This window comes from Lissotriton helveticus, chromosome 11 (genome assembly GCF_964261635.1).
Source record: "Lissotriton helveticus chromosome 11, aLisHel1.1, whole genome shotgun sequence".
NCBI lineage: Eukaryota > Metazoa > Chordata > Amphibia > Caudata > Salamandridae > Lissotriton > Lissotriton helveticus.
In genome coordinates, this window is record NC_136072.1 from 547,079,164 (window position 1) to 547,102,174 (window position 23,011).

The 23,011-nt window shown below is 47.7% G+C and overlaps 1 protein-coding gene across 1 annotated transcript in view; it reads right to left on the bottom strand.

Annotated features, from left to right (window-relative positions):
• Positions 1–1,634: 1,634 nt before the first annotated feature.
• LOC144790661 (uncharacterized) overlaps positions 1,635–23,011 on the bottom strand; it is a 31,207-nt gene continuing 9,830 nt past the window's right edge. The window contains exons 2-5 of the mRNA XM_078665388.1: positions 15,490–15,588; positions 11,384–11,980; positions 5,268–5,327; positions 1,635–2,539 (exon numbers count right to left, since the gene is read on the bottom strand). Of these exons, the coding sequence (XP_078521514.1) occupies positions 2,178–2,539; positions 5,268–5,327; positions 11,384–11,681 (720 nt within the window). The 5' untranslated portion in view covers positions 11,682–11,980; positions 15,490–15,588 and the 3' untranslated portion in view covers positions 1,635–2,177. The remainder of the gene's footprint in view (positions 2,540–5,267; positions 5,328–11,383; positions 11,981–15,489; positions 15,589–23,011) is intronic.

Consider the following 23,011-nt stretch of genomic DNA (forward strand, 5'->3'; position numbering starts at 1 on the left):
GCACCGCAATGCGACTATGTTGCGCAATGGCCACCGCCATGATTTCACCGGAACTACGGAATAACAAAAAACACTTTGTAGCACAACTGGGTAGTAAGTCAAAGAAACCGTTTTAGAAAGAATAAAGCTTGAAAAAGACCTATAACAAAAAACAGGTAGGTTTCACCGACACCACATTTTCCGGAAACGTTAGTGAAGGGGTTAAGGTTTGAACGATATACTACTCGAGTGTCATGATATAAGACCACCGAAAACGTTGGGCGCCATGTCGCAGGGTTTCTGTTCTCACACAGAACTGTGCACAGAGGATTGGAACCTCGGAGAATTAGGGTGACCCAAAACTCACCTAAGTACCCAACAAACCCCTTACCGAGCTAGTTACAGTGTCTCATTGGTCATAACAAACTCCCAATGTTTAGACAAACCAGAACATGAACTTACAGTACCTCAGGATACGTGGAACACATGAACACTCTTTCGTTATACTATCATTACAAACCAGAACATGGAGTAAAGAAGAACACATGAGCATTTGAAATGTTTATTTACTAATGCCGTCTTCTCAGGCGCAGTATCTTAGATAATACAAGTAAACATATTATCAGTAGCAAAGTTACCAGCATAGTTACTAGTCCATAAAAAGCGAATGGTGTAAGCATGATAACATGCTGTAAATGAATAAGGGTTAACAACACTTATTTCTCACCCTCCCTAACACACATATTATATTATTAGCTAAGAAGGTCTCTTTGGGTTGAATCAGGGCGGGCCCATACCTCAGTGTCCTAGCATGAAGGAATCACATCAGCATACACCAGCTCTCTCTTCATGCGAACAGCATCAAGTGTGTTTTTTGTGCCTCAAGCAAAGCAATATAAATCCCGTCTCAAGCCCAGAGTTGGCAGAAGCTGCACTTATGTTATGACTATGAAGGCGTGGAGATCAGACCTCATAACAATTCTGTATCGTGTTGTTCTTGAAGCTTCAGCACTCTCTGTACAGACATAGTTTATTAAGCAAAGCTGATATCAGAGTAATAACATATTATTCTCATGTAAACCACAACGTACTACTAGGTTGAAAGCTAAATCAACAATTAAGTGTCGTGTGCAGAAGTTGCAAAAAGGAAAAATGGCGTTTAAACCTCTAATGAGCCTAGGCTAACTTAACACGGTATAAAGATATTCAGGAGCTACATGACAACATTTAATCATATGCACCATCATATCAACTACCTCCAGGCATGGGCTGATGATGCAGAAGGTCATGCCGAAACAAACTAAAAATTGTGAGTTTTCCTGTGGGAGCAGAACGATCTACGCACATGGAATACATTGAGCAGTGGTTGAAGTCTGCTGTGGTCCATGCCGGACTGTACGCACACTTTACAGTTGAGCGGGTGCATTGAGTCGACACACGGTGTACAATTCTATGCGCAAACCTGCGTGCCATCTTGGCCTGGATTTTACATTACAGGGATTGCCATCGCATGTAGTCACAGATGGAGCAGCAACATACTAGAATGTAATTATTACATGCACTCCAACATGAACCTGTCTTCATTCAATGTGTCCACTTACTCACACTTACAACATAGTAAATGCTCAACATAAAAGAAGATAGTCCAAAGTACGTAAGTTTTAAGTTTTAATATGTAAAAAAAAAACTTTTACAAAATTGACTTTTCAGACACACATTGTTAAATATATGCACTACAAAATTTGTTTATAAAAAAAACTACAACTATCTACACTAACTAATCTTAACCTAACTAACTTAACTTACTTATCTTAACCTAAACTATGTTCACGCAGGACAACTAAACATCATCCCCCACCCCCCTTAACACATAAATGTACAATAGACATACACATACTTATCCTAAACATAAACTACATACTAATCCAATGAAAAAACACATATATATATATATTTTTTTATTTTTTACATTTTTGTAAAACAGCTTAACACATATCAAAAAAACACCCACCCTAAATGTAAAGTTAAACCCCTATAATAAAAACTGTATAAACATATCTAAAATGAACACCTAACTAACTAACTATGTTGACAAATATATACAATACAAAAGGAACAATAAAAGAAAACTTAAGTAAAAAAATATATGAATGTAAAAAACTGTTCAAACACCCCTCATATGAGGGTAACAATATAATCTAAGGTCTGCTGCACCTTGTCAAATTTTTGTCCAAAATATTGATTTTTGACTCTAAAATGTCAATCTTCTTTTGCATGGGCTTAACTACACTTGTTGCCATGCTTGCTGCACTTGTTTGAGCAGATGTGGAGCGTTGGGGTCCAGCAGCTCCACCAGCAGTACTTGTGGCACTAGTAACCACAGGTTGTTGTCCACCTTCTGTAGTTTTCTTTGTTGGTGAGGCAATGATCCAGGTTTTGGCCACCTTCTGCTTATCGTACTGACGTGAGGTCCAGCGAAACCCTTTTGCCACTGCCAAGATATGACCATATCTGGCTTTTCGGATGCGGAAACTTTTTTCATCCTCTGCATTCTTGTTAACTGTATGAAAAGAGGGACACATGTGTAAGGCAAGCAGTACATGACGGACATGAACATGACATAAGTATTACATTCAAACGAGTGAATGCAATGTTTCATTAAAAGATGGCCAACACTTTCGTGATGAAACACTTCAAAATTCTCAATGACTATATGCAACAAAGCACACAGAAGCAGGGGCCACTAGGTTGCGCACAAGTGGAATGGCTGCCATTATGTGGGACCCCAGCAGCCGGCCACAAACATACTGTCAAGAATCATAGCCAGAACAGCGCCGATTGTCATAAAACATGCAGGAGTTGAAGAGCATGAACACTGGGGAGCCAGCGTTGCAACTTTGTCACCAATCTGCCTACATATGCAGGAACGGCGGACGTGAGTACCAACCCCTGCTTTGTAATCTTGTTTTTTTCTGGTGCTTCCGCTGTGCTTGACTGCTCATGCGGAGGCTTGGTATCCCACACTGGATATTTTTTCTATTGATTTCATAGGTTTTTAGAGTGCTAAACATACCCGTGAGGGTATCAGAGCGCTTTACAGCCTTGAGGGGGAGGAATACAACTCGTGAGGATGGGAGGATCACATTGGGTGAGCCAAGGATACATCGTAATGGAGGAGCACGCAGTCTTAAGTCCGAGGTACATGTGAGATCAAATTAAAGCGGAATATACAGGAGGTGCACGCTGTCAAGGGTTCTATCTACATGTGGGATAAAAATTAAAGAAGATAAAAATCAAAGCAGGTAGGTATATTTACACACTGTCTCATCTCATTGGGGGATGGCCTGGAGGGCACAAAAATGTGTCATTGGTGGAGGTCATTGATAATGTCGAGGAGGAGTGTGGAACAAGTTGATTAGGTGATTGAAAAGTATTCATTAGCTGAGGTATCTTTCCATTAAGAAGCCTTTGGTCTCCTTCTTAAAGTGTGCCAGGGACGGAACTAATATGATGGAGGGAGGAAGAGAGTTCCAGAATCTTGGTGCGGCCCCAGAGAAGGATGGCTTGTATGTTTTTTTCTTCCAGATGTGTGCTGCTTGCAGAAGCTATTTTTTTGCGTATTGTGAGTTTCTGGCTCCTCCGGATATCATGAGCTTTGAGCAAGACATGTTGGGGAATTTGAGTATAGACCTTTGAGACTAATGCAAGCTACTTTAAATTGTATTCTGGCCTGTAGGGGAAGCCAGTTCAGAGCTTTGAGGTGGGGAGAGCTGTGTTCAAATTTTCTTGAGCACGTTAGTAGTCTGGCAGCGGTGTTGAGGCAGGCTTGCAATGGTGCCTGAGAGTTTTTGGGTAGCCCCAATAAAGTAGAGCATCCATATTTAAGTCTGGAAATGAGTAGGGCCTGGGTTGCCTTAAGTCCTCCTGGACATACAGAGAATAGTACATTCTCCAGAAATATACCTAAATGCGTTGTACGCTTAGATGTAAGGGGGGGAAACGAGGCAAGTGCATGGGTATTTTAATTAAAATAATATAAGAGAACACAGCAACAACAGATTTTAAATTCCGGGGAGCTTATTGTAAGGCGGTAGGTATGGTGAAGGGGAAAGGCCAGGCAGGACAGGCCACGGCAGAGGTGATCAGGCGCACACAATTCAGAAAGTATATTTTTGAAATTCATGGACCTGGTGAAAGTCCAGCATTGTGAAAATGAAGATATACTAACCACATTTACCTCCCCTTACACTACACTCTATACTACACAGCGCAGGGGGGTATTAGAAGTACACAACTTCACGAACAACACACGGCATCTTCTGGCTCAGCCTAAAGACATTGGAGTATGTATCTCAGAGGAGAGACAGGTGATGAACAATGGGAAGAATGTTGTCTCCATACCTTGCAAATTTCTAATAGTACTCAATTATGTGTGAGACATTAGAAATCACTACAACGCCTTCATTACACGTGCATGAACATGGTATTCAACCGTTATTTGTATATATATATCACATTTGGATGTTGTCATAGACACACACACGGATTTCCACAAGCAAATCTATTAGGCACACTGCATTTCCTATGGCTCAGTTGCATGACGCTGACTGTGCTAGGCATGTTTTTGGACAATGCATTACTGATCATGTATTCCAAGCAAAGTGCTTTTATAATTTGATGAGCGTAAGGCATAAACAGTCACATAACTACACATGTTCAGTATCGAAAAGTGAAATTACGTGGATATATACATGACATTCATGGACACTGAGCATGGCCAGTTAGTGATTCGTTGTTCTCCGTGTCCTCTAATACAATCACTGTTGAAAAACCTAGCAAGCCATGTGCTTCCCCAGTACAGCTGACTGTGAGCTTACACACACACTGCAACCCTGGAACCACAACCTGTAAAATGATTGGGCACAACACCTTCACTACCCACATGTAGTGAGCACTGTGTGCAGCATTCCTTACTCTCCAGATGTCAGCTTTATGATTTTGTCATATCCATTTGGATTCTGCTTCCCCAGTGTAAGTAGCAATGGGCATTTACTGTTGCTTTGTTGATAGGGGAAAGGCCTGTCTGACACTTATGTGGCTTTTGGTTTGTCCATGCATGATTCAACAACATTCACAAAGACTTACAATATGGTCTTTTGACTTTGAGGGCGTCTACAAAGTGTAAATGCAAGTGGATGTAGTGATCATGCCATAGTTGGCCACATACAGAGTGTAGCTTACCTCCTCACACATTACTTAAATCACAAGGAATGAATCTATATACTCACTGGTTGCATTGGGGTCTTCAAAACTGGCAATCTCCCCCTGTGTATATGGTGCTGGACCTCCTACAAAACATGGACATATGTACATTTATGCATGACATCCCAAAACTTGTACATTCTAGGTTGAACATAATAGCGTAACACATGCATGTAATTTCAAGACCATGACAACCCTTTCACATTGAGTAAAGAAATTTGTATACAAAAATACATGGACACTGCAAATGCATGATGAACTCCAAATGAGTGTTCATTGGTTGCCCATGTTTTTCCACTCGCCTCCCGTGCCCACTGCTCCCCTCCCGCTGCTAAATCCCCTGCGGTCCCACCCACCCGCCTCCCAGCTGCTCCTCCCTCCCAGCTCCCATTCAAATGGCGGCAGCTGGGCGGCCGCGCCGCTGGCGCGCCGAAGGTGCGCCTAAGGAAAGCCTGTCTACACACGTCTGGACCGTGCCCAGCGCCAGAACCCCTGTACCCCGCAAACGCCACAACAGCAGACTCCACTACGACGCCAGCAGCCTCCACGTACTCATGGCCGGCCAAAACCACACCTGCTTCCAGGCCACCCCGAAACGGACCAATGGACCTCGCTCAGGCCGAACATGCAGCTTCACCTGTGACAGAACCACCAAACATCCAATGACTGAACACAAACACCTCCGCTGCATACTCCTCAACACCCGCTCCGCATGCTAACACGCCGTTCAGCTCTGGGATCTGCTTAACACCTCCGCCCCAGACGTGGCCTTCGAGACTGACACCAGGTGGAACAACTCCTTGGCGCACAACATCGCTATAGCCATCCCGGACGGCTACAAGATCCCCCGCACGGATTGCGCCAATGGAACCAGAGGAGGAATAGCCATCGTCAACAAGTCCACCCTCAAGTTCGCCACCCACGCAGACAACACCCTCCACACTGCCGAACACTTGCACTTCCAGATCCACACCAACAACAACACCACCCTCAGAGGAACACTCATCTACAGACCCCCTGGAACCCTGGCTCAGTGCAGTGACTCCATAACCTTGCCAGCACCCATGTACTTGCCTCCACGGATTACATCCTCCTCGGGGACTTGAACTTCCACCTCGAGAACAATAACGACGCCAACTCTGCCACCCTGATTTACAACCTCGACAACCTTGGCCTCAATCAACTCCTCACCGCACCCATCCACGCCGCCGGCCACACGCTGGACTCCGTCTTCTCCACAGGCACCCACGTTGCCTTCAACACCACCACCAAACTCCAGTGAACCAACCACCGCTGCATTAATTTCACCTTCAAGCAACCAACCACGCACCACCGCACCCAACAGCTGCCTCTCCGCTGCTGGAGCAAAGTCACCGAAGACCGGCTGATCACCACCCTCAACCAAATGCCACCCACCAACCCCAACACAGATGCCGCAGCCCGCAACGTCAGACAGTAGATGGACGACTGCGCCAACACCCTTGCACCGCTCAAGAAACCCTCCAACATCCACACCAGCAAGTGACCCACCTGGTTCACCAACAAACTCCAGACCTCGAAATGCGCATGCCGGAAACTGGTGAAAAAATGGCTCCACTAACGCACATCGGACAACCACGCAGCCCACAAGGACGCCATCTGCAGACATCTCCACCTCATCAGATTAGCCAAGAGATCCTCCTTCAAAGACCGCTTGAACAACAACGCACACAACAGCAAAGAGATCTTCAGCATCGTAAAGGAACTCTCCAACCCCAGCATCAACGCCAGTGACATCCTGCCCTCACAAGAACTGTGCCACTCAGTAGCCATCTTCTTCCACCGCAAGATTGCTGACATCCACGACAGCTTCAACACCACAACCACCCCGAGTACGCCGGACTCAAACTCCCCTACGAACACCACCAGCGCCATCCGCCTGACCTCCTGGTCCAATCTGAATGCCGACGAGACACGCAAGGTCATGAACTCCATCCACTCAGAATTGCTGTCAGACCCGTGCCCACACCACGTACTCAACAAAGCAGACGTAGCCATTGAACACCAACTACGGAAGGTCATCAACATCTCCTTCAAAACAGCGACATTCCTGGAAAGCTGGAAGCACGCCAAAATCAGCGCCCTCCTCAAGAAGCCCAAGGCCGACCCCAAGGACCTCAAGAACTTCCGGCCCATCTCACTGCTCCCATTCCCGCCAAAAGTCATTGAGAAAATTGTCAACAGGAAATTGGTCCGCTACCTGGAAGACAACAGCATCTTGGACCCGTCCCAGTCCGGATTCTGACGAAACGACAGCACTGAGACAGCCCTCATTGCCGCCACAGACGACATCAGGCGCCAACTAAACAACATTGAAACATCAACCATCATCCTCCTGGACATGTCGGCTACCTTCGACACAGTCTGCCATCGCAATCTAAAGACACGCCTCCTAGAAGCTGGAATCCAATAGAAGGCCCTTGACTGCACCACGTCCTTCCTCTCCGGCAGAACCCAGAGCGTCCGCCTCCCACCCTTCCGATCCTTAGACACCAACATCATCTGGGGTGTCCCCCCAGGGCTCATACCTCAGCCCGACGCTGTTCAACATCTACATGGCCCCCCTTGCACAAGTGGGCCGCCAGCACGAGCTCAACATCATCTCCTACGCCGACAACACCCAGCTCATCCTCTCCCTCAACAAGGACCCACACACCACCAAAACCAACCTCCATGAGGGAATGAAGGTTGTTGCCGACTGGATGAGGAGCAACCGGAAGCTGAACTCGGACAAGACGGAGGTACTCATCCTCAGACCCACCCCTTCAGCCTGGGGCGACTCCTGTTGGCCAATCACACTGGGAACAGCACCAATACCCACCGACCATGCACGCAACCTAGGATTCATCCTAGACTCCTCCCTCTCCATGGCTAAGCAGGTCAACCCCGTCTCCTCCTCCTGCTACAACACCCTCCGCATGCTCCTCTGGATCTACAAGAGGAACATGACCAAAACAAGAAGAATGGTGACACAGGCCCTCGTAAGCACAAGACTGGACTACGACAATGCACTCTACGCAGGAATCCCAGTCAAACACCTACAACAACTACAACGCATCCAAAATGACTCAGCCCAACTAATCGTCAATGTTCCCCCCCACCTGAGAGACCTACACTGTCTCCCAGTTGACAAGAGGATCAGCTTCAAGCTCCTCACCCACGCACACAAAGCACTCCTCAATGCCGGACCAGCCTACCTTAACAGCAGACTCAGCTTCTACACCCCCACGCGTCTGCTCGGCTCCGCCAGCCTGGCCCTTGCCGATGTCCCCCGCATCCAACGAATGACCTCCGGTGGCAGATCCTTCTCCTACCTCGCCGCCAAGACCTGGAAGACCCTCCCTACCCACATACGGCACACCCAAGACCTACTTGCCTTCAGAAGACTCCTCAAGACCTGTCTCTTCGAGCAGTATCAGTACACCCTCCCCTCAGCACCCTGAGACCCTCACGGGTAACTTGCGGCTCTACAAGTACTCTGATTGATTGTTTGCTTGATTGATACACAATGCATCAGGTAGGATAGTGATCAATGTCTATGGACTGTACCAGTGCAGAATCTCAACGATATCCCCATTACACTGTGAGCAACATCCATGGACAGCATTCCAGACTACACTGCCATCATGCCTTCAACACCATCTGCACAAACCAAGTATACACCAAGCTGCACCCTTAAAAAAAACCTCTATCATCCTCAAAGTGTTCACCCTTTGATGACTAGCCATGGAGAGCTGGATCATACCCTTTTACCTTCTTGGTCATATGTATGTGCAAACCATTCCATTGGCACGCCACTGTGGCATTTTCTCAATCCCCATGCGCACCAATTACGCCACTTATGCATCACTTTTGTGATACACCGGCAGCGTAAACCATGCTGTAATTTGGGCCTTATTTACACCATGAAACATCTAGGCAGATGCATCATGTACTAAATGCCTGCTTCACATTAAACATGTGTTAGGTTTCTACTTTGCAAAATGTTTCTGGCATGCCTCACAAATGTAACGCAGGGAAATGTTGTAGATTTCTATTAAACACGTAGGGCCAGATTTACAAGCTCTTTGTGTCACTTTTGTGACGCAGCCATGGGCATCTGCAGAAATGTTTCCAGGGGGGTGGGAATTTGTCACTTCATCACCATCCCCCTTGCACTCTTCTCACCTCTGTCTAGCACCCTTCTCGCCCTCCCCCTTGCATCCTTCTCCACCTCCTCCTTGTACCCTACTCAACCTCGCAACCTTTTGTACCTTGCACCATTCTCCACCGTCTGCCTTGAACGCTTCTCCCCTCTGCCTTGCACCCTTCTCCTCTCTGCCTTGCACCCTTCTCCTCTCTGCCTTGCACCCTTTCCCTCTCTGCCTTGCACCTTTCTCCTCTGTGCCTTGCACCGTTCTCCCCTCTGCCTTGCACCCTTCTCTTCTCTGCCTTGCACCCTTCGGCCTTGCACCCTTCTGGCCCACACCCTTGTTCCCTTCCCACCAAATGGAGGGGGCTGCCACCTTGAACGATGGCACCTTTTCAAAAGCATGATGGACACCGGATGCACAGTGAGGGGTGGGGGCAAGTGCCCCCCTTCCCCCCTTGCCGACGCCCGTGGACGCAGCGGCGGAACATAAGATGTGCCATGGTGCAGGGTATTTACAACGTGACGCATCTGGGAGATGTATCACGTTGTTGAGCCTTGCGCCAGAAGGAGGTGTTTCTGTGTGTGTGTGGGGGGGGGTGCTTTGTGGCACAGGAATGCCTCCTAAAAGTGCCTAAGTGAAATGTACCAGATGTCACTCAGTCACTTTTGGGACCATGCTGCGTCACAAGCCAGCACCTGCTTGGAGCCGGTGTAAGGATTGACGCAGCATTGTACAGATAGGGCCCCCCAGAGATTTCCAGGTGCTGTGTAACGCTTGCAACGCAACTCCCGCAATACGCAGCCTTAATGGAACACAAGAAACACACATCAGTGCATTTTTTGCTCCATGGTGCGCTGGATGAGCACCCGCGCTAAATACGTGGCGCATCCCTGCTGAAATGCAGGGATGCACCACTAATTGTAAGTCTGCCCCTTCATGTCCATGATACGTCACAACCCTGGCCGTACTTAAAGCAGGCGTGAAGGGTGAGGCAACATGTTAGACATAGCGTGCCCTTGAGCATTGCGTGAGCCAAGTTGCATTTGAAACACAACTCCATCAATCCCCCACCCTTACGTCACAGTATGCAACACACATTGCACAATCCTTGCGCCGCGGGGTGCAGCATAGAAAATGCAATCCAATTGTGGTGGCGCTGGGAGGTAAATGTGTGTCACATGTGTGATGGTGCATCCCTGCAGATTTGAAACAATGCACCAGGACTCATTAATCTGCAAAAAATAGCATCGGAGCAGATTTACAAGCCCACTGTGCCACCAATACGTCACTTTTCCTGACGTACTGGTGGCAAAGGGGGCTCCTACAGATTTACAAGGAGAGGTAAAGCCACCCTGCGTGACTTGTCCTCTCCTTGTAAATACAGCCCCTTCACACGCAGCGCTGTGCGTGGAAGGGGTGTTCCATGGGTGTTGCTGTGGGTGTTCCCAGGGAACACCCATGGAGTGAGACACATCTCCAGATTTACGAAATATCGTAAAGCTGGAGATGCGTGTAAATGCTACGCCACCCTAGATGTGGCGTAGCGAGGCGCAACGAGAAATGTTTCCATTTCTCCTCGTTTGTTCCTCTCTCAATGTGTGCTGCATTTTACAGCACGCATTGAGAGAGGACAAAGCCTCTTGTGATTGTTTTTGTGCTGGAATGTGCCCCTTCCTGCACAAAAACAATCTCCCCATGGCGCAGGCATCCTTGCACCAAGGTGCAAGGGTCCATGGGCCGGCGCATGGCTGCAGTTTGCACAGAGACGCAACATATTCTTGCAAATATGTGGCATCTCTGTGCTTTCCAAAGTAACGCAGCACGGCGCAGCAAAATGACTTGCTGCGCCGTGCTGCATTTGTTTGCTGTAAATCTGACCCATCTTTTGTATATTTTTAAACATAGCAAGATTTTACATATCTGTACATTAGTGACAATGACAACATGAGTAAGAATACACATGTACTCACCGGTTGGACCACCAACATCCAGGCCAAGATGGTCAAGCACGTCACCCTCGCGGCTGATGGTGTCCTGCCAGCGGTGCTTAATTTGGTGGGTCATCCGCTCCACCTGAAATAACTGCGCAAGATGTTGCTGGACCAGCATCCATCTTCCTCTTCGTTCCACTGTGCCGTATCCCTGGCTGACACGGCCACCCATGCTAATCATTCTTGGGAGGTAGTGGAAGATTAGCCATAGGAGCCCACCAAACTCCTTGTCTGACAGGTTCCTAGACCTAGTTAAATACAAATGGGACATTTCCATGCCTCAACCAAATGCACAGCTTTGTGCCGGCCTTGCGCCATTGTAAACTTTGTCAATCTGAATCCTTAAATCTTCATTTTTTCACATTGCTTATTTCTCATTTTTTTAGAATATTTCTTTCTCCCATCTTGAAATCCACGTGTAAAATATATTGCCAATTTTCAGATTTCTTGTATGTACTCTGTGCCCATCCGGGCCTCTTGAATAAATACGAATGATGCCAGGCTCATCTTTTAGCAGTGTTTATTCCATAAAACCCAATGCATTTCGGGCGACACTACGCCCTTCTTCGGGGGTCACTAAAAAACAATGAAACATATGCCTATTAAACCTCCATTCTCCGATGTGCATTTTTTTTAAAAGCAAACAGTCATAACACAGGTTACATTCAAAACATTAAAACCCATAACCTATTCGAATATCTGCACTGAGGCACATAGAGTTCCTAAAGCCTGCTCTTAAAACGCTGGTAACTTAATACGTGAGTCTTCCCTCCCGCTGTAACAAATAATTGGTACCAACTTCAGTAATCGGCGGTGTATTCATGAAACTTTTCTTTCCCCTAAGCCGTTTTCACCCGCTTATCTCTTCAACCCACTGTGCGTGTAAACATGTTAAATTAACGTTTCTGTACAAAACCCTTCCCACTGACTCGTGATTCTAAAGCGCATATACACATTAGTCGTACCACGCTTCTTCTCTCTTTTTCCAGCTCTTAACCTTCCAACCCTCCTCGACTTACATATTTCCTCCTTTCGCACTTTTGCTCCCTTCATTTTACCAAATCCTGTTGCTCAAGAATTTCTCCGTACCTGCTTAGTGGGTTAAAAGCCTCTTCTCCTCACCAACGATTGCAATCTAAAAGTCAACCGTAACACCTGCCTCCTTATCTACCTACGGGCCCACCATCCTAGTTCCCCATTGGCCTTGAAGAGAGGTTCCTAGACCTGCCTGACATTGTCAGCAATGTTAATTTTTTTTAAAGGAAACTGATGTCAGCTAATAAAGGAAACGTAATACTAAAATAACTTATGAAAAAAAAACCAACCCCTACAATAACACTAAAACTAACTACCCCTATAGACACACACCCCTAAATAGAAAATACAAATAGCCCACACAAGACTAACAAAAGACAGACCAAAGAACTCCAAAAGACACAAAAAACTGACAAAAACCACTGCTAAACACAACTCTCAATCACAACAATGGCAAACACCTCCTCCACCAAGCACACACCCAAAGAAAGTAACAGAAAGTGAAAGAAACAATGTACTTCCTGGTTTGGAAGAATCTAGAATGATGACAGCACTTCCTTCCAAGATGCGGCACGTTTTACGATTTGCAACACGCTTTTGACGATGCATTATTATTGGAAATGTTAGCTTATCTAATCCTGTACATGCGTGATGCTTCTTAATTTTAAGTGTCGCATCGTACGTTCACATGCATTTGCTATAATAAAGCGGTACATTTGTTATTTTATGTAGATGCGACATGTTTTTGTGGCTTTGCGACAATTTACGGGTAGATGCAACACTTTTTAGGGGGCTTGATATTATTCACATTTGGTGATGCTACACATTTGTTTAATTGTGACGTTTTATGGAGAGATGCAAAACTTATCTGTAATCTGAGTGACTCTATTCAGATTTGTCTGTATAAATCAGTGCTTGTGGGGTAAGATCTACCAGGAACTTCTGCAGCATGACACGGTAGGCCTTGTGGCTGCGTCACGCAAAAATGGAGAGGCCAATTATACACTACTAACTATCCGGTCTTCGCCAGGGGGTGACCATATGGATACGCCATGGAGTCCCCTTTGAACAGGCTGAGCAGCGGATAGATGATAAGGGGCGTTATCTACTCTTGAAAGGCACGTTAGATGGTGTACCCGTAGTCCTTGGTAGTATCTATGCACCGAATTTCCATCTAGACAAATTTTTTGATCATCTGGGCAGAGTACTGGTGGGGTAGGACACCACTCCCTGGATCCTGGGGGGGGGACTGCAATGCAGTCCTAGATGCAGATTTAGACAGATCCCACCCACCATTACACGGGGCTAGCACACGCAAGCAGGCTGGATTATTAAAAACTTGGATGCAAGGCTGGGGTCCAGACAATGCATGGCAAAAGTTGCACCCTACACATAAGGAATATTATTTCTATTCCCAAGTTCACCAGCTTCACACCAGGCTTGATAGATTCCTGTGTTCACGCACGTTGGTCACACAAATACACCAGGCAACATACTTAGCAAAGAGATCCTAAAATCATAATCTCCTGGAGGCTATCCTCACGTGGGGCAGAGTCCTGACCCCAGTACCGACCTGGAAGCTATGGCCCCAATTTCTTTAAGACACTCCCTTTCGGAGCACATTGTTAGATGTGGTCAATAATTATTTTGTAGACAACTGGAATACAGCATCTTTCAACATCATAGATTGGGATGCGTTTAAGGTGGTGGTCCGTGGCTCGACAATTAATGCTACCATAGGGGGGCGTCAGGAAGCGCATAAGAGACTTTCAGACACAGAGACACTGTTGACAGAGTTCGAACAGGCTGCTAAGACTGATGAAGGAAAACGGGAAACTGTTCAAGAGGTCCGCATTAGACACGCAGAGACCCTAGAAATTAGACTAATGGATTACAGAGCGTATATGCAACTGAAGCACATGGAGTCACATGCAGTAACTAGCAGTCGCTAAGATGCTCCTTCTTCTGCCTGTATTACTTCTGTTCACTTCCGGTGTACACCCATTACTTTTTTAGCAAGCTTGACACCCTCCTTGGAACACTCATATGGGGATCTTGACCCAGACGTATTACCCTTGCAAAGCGGCATCTTCCCTCAATCAGGGTGGACTAGCTGCCCAATACTTTGAGTATTATTTTTTAGCTCCACAAATGCAATGGGTGTTGCATTTCACAGTGTGGCATGCAAAGGGAGAACTGGTCACAATAGGCGGGCAAATCCAGAACCCAGCCATCAACCAACTGCTACTGCCAGGGGAAATAATTACGTCAGAACAAGCCGTCACCCCCCTACTACCCTTTCCTGGCACTGGTGGTGTTCCCCAAGGGAAGTCAGCACTACATGGAGCGGCTACTCTGCCTGTGGACTGAAGACACAGTGACATACGCGGGCCCACTACATTTCAATGGCCAACTACAGACCTTCAATGAACTCATGGAAGACATCAACCTCCCCAGAGGGCCATTCTGTTTATATGGGCAGTTTTGTGAAGAGTGTGGCAAAATGTGGTGAACAATAGATAACGAACCTTCCATGCACACAGTCATTCACGTGTGACTACGGATGTTCCCCGTATATATAAACTATACCGGTCCTTGATGAATACACCCTTGCAATCCTCCAGGAGATGAGAAAAACGGACTCCTGCACACATATTTGCCTATCATATGGCCTGTAAAGTTCTTGGACTTAAAGATGATGGTCCTACTTTAATTTTCAGTTTTATATTTATTTAACATTGTTACAAACTTAAGTATGATAAATCATGAAAAAAATTGTGTGACAATGTGTGTGTGGCGTCTTATCCCTGCTGCAGTGTGGCAGATGTTTTGTCCTCCTGCTTCACCTTCATCACCATCATCAATTTGTTCCGGGTGTTGGTCCTCTTCCTCCCAGGGCACATTTGTTTTTACACATATGTTGTGTAGTATTGCACTTGCCATTATCATTTTGCACACAGTTTCTGGAGAATACAGTAGCCTTCCACCGGATAAATCAAGGCAACGGAACCGGGATTTGAGCATTCCAAAGCTTCTCTCAACAATGTTACCTGTCTTGCAATGGGCATGTTTGTATGCCTTTTGAAGTTCAGTCTGTGGATTTCCAAATGGAGTCATCACCCACGTCTGGAGACCATATCCTTGATCAGCTGGAAGTAAATATAAATGTCTTACTTTAGTGTTAAATCAGTATACATAGCATGTGTTGTACATCAAGTTTGTGAAGTTTGTAATGGTGAATTACATTGGTGTCAATTGCATGTTGTGTTTGAGGTTGCTGATCAGCTTTGCATGCCCCTGTCAGTGCAGTGAACATCACCATATTAGTAGGGACGAAGAGAGACCCCCTGGGTGGATTTTTCAGTCCTTGTTAATTTGGATCATTTACACACAGCACTTTCCTTTGATGATGCTTACTTTGGTGTTGCTGTGGGTGGTTGCTTTGTTGTTGCTGTGGGTGGGTGGTTGCTGCTGTGACTTTTGTGCCTTTTACATTTCCCTGTGCAACTGGAGTTCTCCCCTAAGAGGCACGGTTAACAAGAGAGAGTTGCAGTGGGTGGAATGCCATGCAGAGGGACTTGGTGCCTGGGGAGTGGCTGTGGTCCATTAGTCCTTGGTAACAGTGTTGGACCTTGGAAACAAGAGCTGCAATGTCACATTGGGGTCACCTCGACCTAGGTCATACTAGCAGAGTGTTACCCGTATTGACCCTAAAAAAAGTCTCCCAGCGGAGCAGACTGTAATACAGCGGCTCAGTTTTTGTTTATGGTTGTGGGTTAGGGAGGGGGGCAGTATTGTGTATGGGGTACTGGGAGAGGGTGTTGGGCCCGGAATCGGTGAAAACTGGAGTATGCAGAAAGACTGAGTAATGCAGGTTGGAATGTACTCATCATGGTGTCACTGGCTATTGTATTATGTATTACATGGGGGGGCGCGTGACCTGCAGCCTAAGATGGAGTTTGCCTAGGCGCTGAGCTCTGGGCTGGGCCTGCTGCAATCCGCCGATACATCCTGTCCCCCTGGCCTTAATAAGGCTGGACCAACGGGAACTCGTACCCGAGTGTGACGTGGCTGTCCGGGTGACTTTTGCCGGAGTGTGGTTGAGCAGGAGGACTTGATTTCTCCCACGAGGCGGTGTTAGGGGCTGCCTACGCCCTGGCCTGGAAGCGGCCTGGTGCTTTCTGCTGCGCCGGAGTGTCCTGCCGTGGTGCATTAGCTGGTGACCTCACAAGCGGCAGACCCTAATGCGCAAGGCCCAGAATTGGGCCTCCGCTCCTTGTCCCAGTGGGGATACCCAGGAGCCTGTTTGCTGACGAGATTGGGGGCGTGACTCCTCCCTCCTTGCTGCTTCCCGACTCCGCACTCGCAGGCAGCAGACTTGAGGACACGCAAGGCAGATGCTCTGGGTTCTGCCGGGGAGGAAGGAGGTGGTCCAATCCAGAGCCTTGTCTCGGATTCTTGCGGCATGGAGGCATGCACGTAGTGTGCAGTGGCAAATGGTGTCGAAGGCGACAGAGAGGTCTAGGAGGATGAGTGCTGCGGTCTTGTCCTTGCCCAGCAGGGTCCTGATGTTATCAGTGGCGGCAATGAGGGCGGTCTCGGTGATGTGGTTGCTGTGGAACCCTGACTGGGAAGGTTCCAGGATTCTGTTCTCTTCGAGGTATCGGGTTAGCTGTCTGTTAACGATTTTTTCTATGACCTTGGCGGGGAAGGGGAGCAGAGAGATGGGTCGGAAGTTCTTGAGGTCTCTTGGGTCTGCCTTGGGTTTTTGGAGTCAGGCGTTGATCTTGGCGTGTTTCCAGCTCTCTGGGAAAATCGTGGTCTCAAGGGAGAGATTGATGACATTGCAAAGGTGGTGTGCGATGGAGCTGCTTGCTTTGATGAAGACGTGGTGCGGGAATGGGTCAGACGGAGAGCCGGAGTGGATTGGGCTCATGGTCTTGATGGTGTCATCGACGCTCACGCTGGTACAGGCTAGCAAGGGGACGTGGTCGATGGTGAGCGGAGGGTCTGTTGTGTTGCTGGCTGTTGGGGCTGTCTGGGTTTTGAAGCTGTTGTGGATGTCTGCTGCCTTGCGGTGAAAGAAGGTGGCGAGGGAGTTGCAACGGGCTTGCGACGGCGGGATGTCGTAGGTGTTGGAGATGGGGTTGGAGAATTCCTTCACGATGTTGAACAGCTCCTTGCTGTCGTGTACGCTGTTGTCGAGGTGGTCTTTGAAGGAGGTCTGCTTGTCAGCCCTGATGAGGTGATGGTGTTTGCGGATGGCGTCTTTGTGGGCTGCGTGGCTGTCCGTAGTTTGTTCACTGTGCCATTTCTTCTCTACTTTCCAGCAGGCTTGTTTGTGATCTAGGAGTTCTGGGGTGAACCAGCTGGCCCTCTTGCTGGTGTCTCTGTGGGGGTTTCTTCCGGGGGGAGAGGGTGTTGGCGCGGTCCTCGATCCAGCGTCTGAGGTTCTGGGCAGCAACGTTGGTGTTGGAGGGTTCGATGGGTGGGCTGAGAGCGAGGTTTGCATGTAGTTGGTCTTTGGTGATTTTGCTCCAGCAGCAGCAGGGGATCTTTTGTGTGCGGTGGTGTGTGGTGGGTTTCTGGAATGTGAAGTGGATGAAGCAGTGGTTGGTCCAGAGGAGTACAGTGGTGTGTCTGACGTAGACGTGCGGGCTTGAGGAGAAGATGGGGTCGAGCATGTGGCCGGCGGAGTGGGTGGGGATTGTGACGAGTTGCCTCATTCTGAGGTTGTCGAGCAGAGTGGTGGAGTTGCTGTTGTTGTTGTTCTGAAGGTGAAAGTTCAGGTCTCCGAGGAGGATGTAGTCGGTGGAAGGTCAGGGCGTGCGTGCTGATGAAGTCGGCAATGGAGTTGCTGAACTGGGGGCGGGGTCCAGGGGGTCGGTAGACGAGGGTGCCTCTGAGGTTGGATTTGGGTTCTGTGCGGATCTGAAAATGCCTGTGTTCGGCGGTGCTGAGCATGTCATCGGTGCTAATTGAGACCCTGATGCTGTTCTTGTGGACGATGGCGATTGCTCCTACCACTTGGTTGGTGCGGTCTCTGTGGGTGATCTGGTAGCCGTCTGGGATGGTTATGGCGATGTCGGGTGCAGAGGAGTTGTCCATCTACTTGGACCACTCACACCCTTGTTTTTTAAACACCAATGCTATACATCAGGCCGCTGAATTGACGAGGTGGGCACGGGGATGGAACCTTGTAGACATCTGGAGATCCCAACACAGACATATGCAGGAATATTCTTTCTACTCCCACCCACACAACCTACATACCCGGTTAGATCATTTCCTTTGTACCACACATCTATCCCCTGCCATACACCACAGTACGTTCCTAGGGAAAACTATCTCCACCCATTATCCAATATAACTGTTGCTGAAGTGGGGCGGGTCCCAACGCCTATCCCTACATGGCGTCTGCAGCCGGCAGCTCTAGTGGATCAGGTGTTTTGGGCTAAATTGGCCAACACTGTTAATACTTACTTTAATGTCAACAAGGGCACGGCTACTACCAGGTCCATTGAATGGAAAGCATTTAAAATCACGGTAAGGGGGTTGTGATGGGGTGGGGTGGTGTGTGGATTTGGAGGGAAGTGATTAGGGACTTGATAGACTTACATGCATACACATTTCGTACGCACGAGGAGGCTGATAGAGCAAGTACTCTGCTGGAACGGCAGATTGCTTCCCCATAGTCTCCCACTCCTACCCTAGCGGTGTCCGATGCTCGCAGCATGTTACTAACCACCAAGAGTAATATTAACAGGGCTTTTCACAACCACTACACTACTCTGTATAGCGCACACCCTTCACATGGGACACAGGAAATGGTGTATTCCTGGAGGGTGTGGAGCTCCCCAAGATCACCAATGCCACTGCCGAGTCGTTGCCAGCACCGATAACCATAGCTGAGATCCAGGTTGCACTAAAAGCATTGGCCCGTAATAAGACCCTGGGGTCAGATGGTCTACAGGTGGATTTTTACTCCACCTTTGTCAACACATTGGCCCCCAAGCTATTGCAACTGTGTGTCACCTCCCTCGAGGAGGGTACACTGCCCCCCACTACTAAAGAAGTAATCCTCACGTCACTGCTGAATCCCGGTAAGGCTCCTACCAACTTGAAATCGTATTGCCCATTGTCAATACTCAATACGGAATATAATATTCAGAGTAAGCTATTGGCATTCAGATTGTTATCCCAGCTGCCCAAACTTATAAAAAAGGATGAATTTGCCTTTATTCAGAAAGGTAGCACTTCCCTCAATATCCGCCGATTGAACACCCTGATGCACGCGGTGACTGAGACATGGCCGTTAGCTGTGTGCCTGTATCTAGATATACAGCAAGCGTTTGACTCCCTAAGCTGGACCTACATGCTGGTGGTATTGGAGTAGTTTGTAATACCCCCTGAGTATTGTAAGTGGATTTGGCTGCTTTACACAGACCCCACTGCCCGTGCCAAGTCGGCTCTGCTCATCTCGCCTGCTTATCGTATGTATGTTGGAACGCGTCAGGGTTGCTCCCATTGCCCCTGTTGTTTGTGTTAGGTTTGGAGCCAATGATGCAACGGTTACGCTGTGTCATGGCCTCATATGGCATACCATTCCAGACAATAACACATTCTGTGTCACTCTACGCCAATGATGATATGTTGCTCTATTTTAAGGACATCAGCGTGGACATGCGGGTCGTTGCCAGTGTATTCTTGCACTTCGGTGACGTCTCCGGACTGTGCCTGCATGCAGCAAAAAAGGTAGCGTATTCCTTTTCTGCCACGTACAAAGGGACTCACCTATTGTTTGGACTTGAACAGTTCAGAGTACAACCTGTCACGTTTAAATATCTGTGGAAATTTTTTTATAGGTCATCCACTGACACTGTAGACGGGAATGTGGTGCAGACTATAAACGTGCTCTGTTTGCAAATCCCCTTCTGGAACAGCCTGCCGTTGCCTCTGGCATGCCGGTTAGCATTGTCCAAAATGGTCATGCTACCTCAACTCCTATATCATTTTGTAAATATACCTGTGATCTTACCGGCCTGGTTTTTTAGATCGCTGGACACGTTGCTGGCGTCCTTGCTATGGGGATAAGGGAGGCACAGGTTGGCATTATCCAAGATGCAGCTGCCAAACACGGTGTGCGGCATGGGAGAGCCAGATTTTTACATCATACTGTATAGTGGGACAGTTGCATTGGTTGGCCTATTGGCTGGCGGGACAAAATCAGTTTGAAATTGGTTACATCCCGGCGCATTTACGGAGCGGAAAGCTGCATGCGCTGCTATGTCCTGGAGCTGACAGACTGTGTGACCCTCCCTTACTGTTGTCTACCGCAATCCACTACTGGAAGCAGGTACATATATCGTCTAAAATTGTACACCCCTATGCTCCAAATGTCCCTCTTTGTGGTTTCCCTACCTGGCGCGGTGTGTTGTCAGCTGGCCAGGTCCGGGACTCGCCGCAAGCGGGCACAAGCACAGTTGAAGTTTTTTTCCACAATGGTGCACTGATGACTCATGGCGAATGTGCCCGCACTAGAGCAGTACCAGAGACTCTTTTTTATCACACATGCATCGTTTGTGCAATATGTCCGGCAATATTGGTTGGCAACGCAGACGGAACGCCATACATTTCAATTGTTGCGGTCCGTGCACATCATGGCCCATGGTCACCACCTGGTGCACTGGCTATACCATGTTTTGAGTGAACACCAGCAGGTACCACTGCTGACGCTCTGTCTTAAGTGTGAGTTGGCACTGACACAGGAACTGGAGGACAGGGAGTGGGATGCCGCCCTGGAGCATCCCTGTCGGGTGTCGCGTAGCTTCCGGCTAAAGTCCATTCAACTACTGATACTTCATAGGACCTATCTTACTAAGCAGGCAATACAAAGAATGTACCCCTTGGCTGCTGCGAGCTGCCCCAGAAGTCCACAGGATCCTGCTGATTTTACACATATGTTATGGTCATGCACCTGTCCTGGGGGGGTTTTGTTCTGAAGTTGTCGGTGGATTGTCCACATTGACTGAGCGCAAGGTTTGGGATGCCATGGAAGTGTGTTTATTGGGTCTTCTCCCCCTCCCGAAGAAAGCAAAACTGCTGCGCCACTTTGTTGGCTGTGATGCTCGCAAACCGAATGATAACACAGCGAGTGAATTCATGCAGGGCGCCACGAGAGGGCGTCTGGAGGGAGTAGGTCATTAGATGGGCGGTGACAGAGGAGGAGGCACTGGCCCAAGAGGAATATAGGGGTTTGCGAAAGAAACCAATAGCGTTGTATTGGGCTCAGGTGTAGGAACAATTTAAAGCACTGGCAGGAGAAGATGTAGATGCAGCCCTATATCTACCGGTTGAGTTGGCCGCATCGGCATAGGTCTATGTTATGGACAGCAACTCAAACTTGATGGGGAATTACATTTTTTCCCCGAAGAGGTGATGGGGGGGGTTTCCCTTACCAAAGCTCGCCCGGGTCTTCCCCCCCCCCACTTCTCACCCCTGACTGTCTTGCCGCCTCACTTGTCCTTCCTCCTCTGCCCTCCCCAAGGCTAGGGACACACTATGCACTATTATTTCAGTGACTCCTTGACTTATAAATAGGAATGTAGCAGCCGAGTTCATTGTTCTTAGTTTGTAGGGAGGTATAGTTGTGGGTGGTATATTAAAGGAGGGTATGCATGGATGGCACAGATGTGGGCACTATTAGCAGACTGCAGTATATTGATTACTTTTGAATTGTATTTGGCCCCTATATGGTCGGGGACCATATATCTTTCAATACAGATCTTGACATTTTTTAATGGATATATATATATATATATATGACTGAGGTCTCTATCTCAGAATTTGTCCCAACATGCTGTATTGTATTACCTTGTTGAAAATGCTAATAAAACTGTGTTTGACAAAATAAATGTATTACATAGTGGTCATCTGAACTGCAATAATATGTACACCTGTGATGGGATCTGCTGTAGAATGTACGTGTATGGATGTAATCAAATTCCATAAACATATAAAGTGCAGTAATATGTATCCTGCAACCCAAATAAAAATGTGTTACAAAAATAAATAATACATGCATTTATTACAACGCACTGCACCTTTCAATAGTTAATTTGTGTTAGATGCCATGGGGCATATTTACATTAACTTGCGCATCCCTGCATACCAGCAGGGACGCGCCAGTTATTGTGCACCACACTTCCACCACCATGATGTGGCACACCATGGGGCAAAAACTGCACAGATGTCTGACGCATCTGTGCCGTGAAGGTGGCGCATTGCTGGAGTTTCATTGCAAGCACAACGCAGCAAAAGAAATGCTCTGGGGGGGCACTATTTTTACAATGCTGCGTCAATCCTTACACCTACTTCAAGCAGGCGCAGGATTTGACACAACATGGGCTGTAAAGTGACTGACTTAAATCCTGTGGAATTCACTCAGCCACTTTTAGGAGGCATCCCTGCGCAAGAACGCCCCCCGCGCAGGAACACCTTCTTGTGGCACACGGATTTACAACGTGACGCATCTCCCACATGCGTCACGTTGTAAATACCCCACCGTTGCTG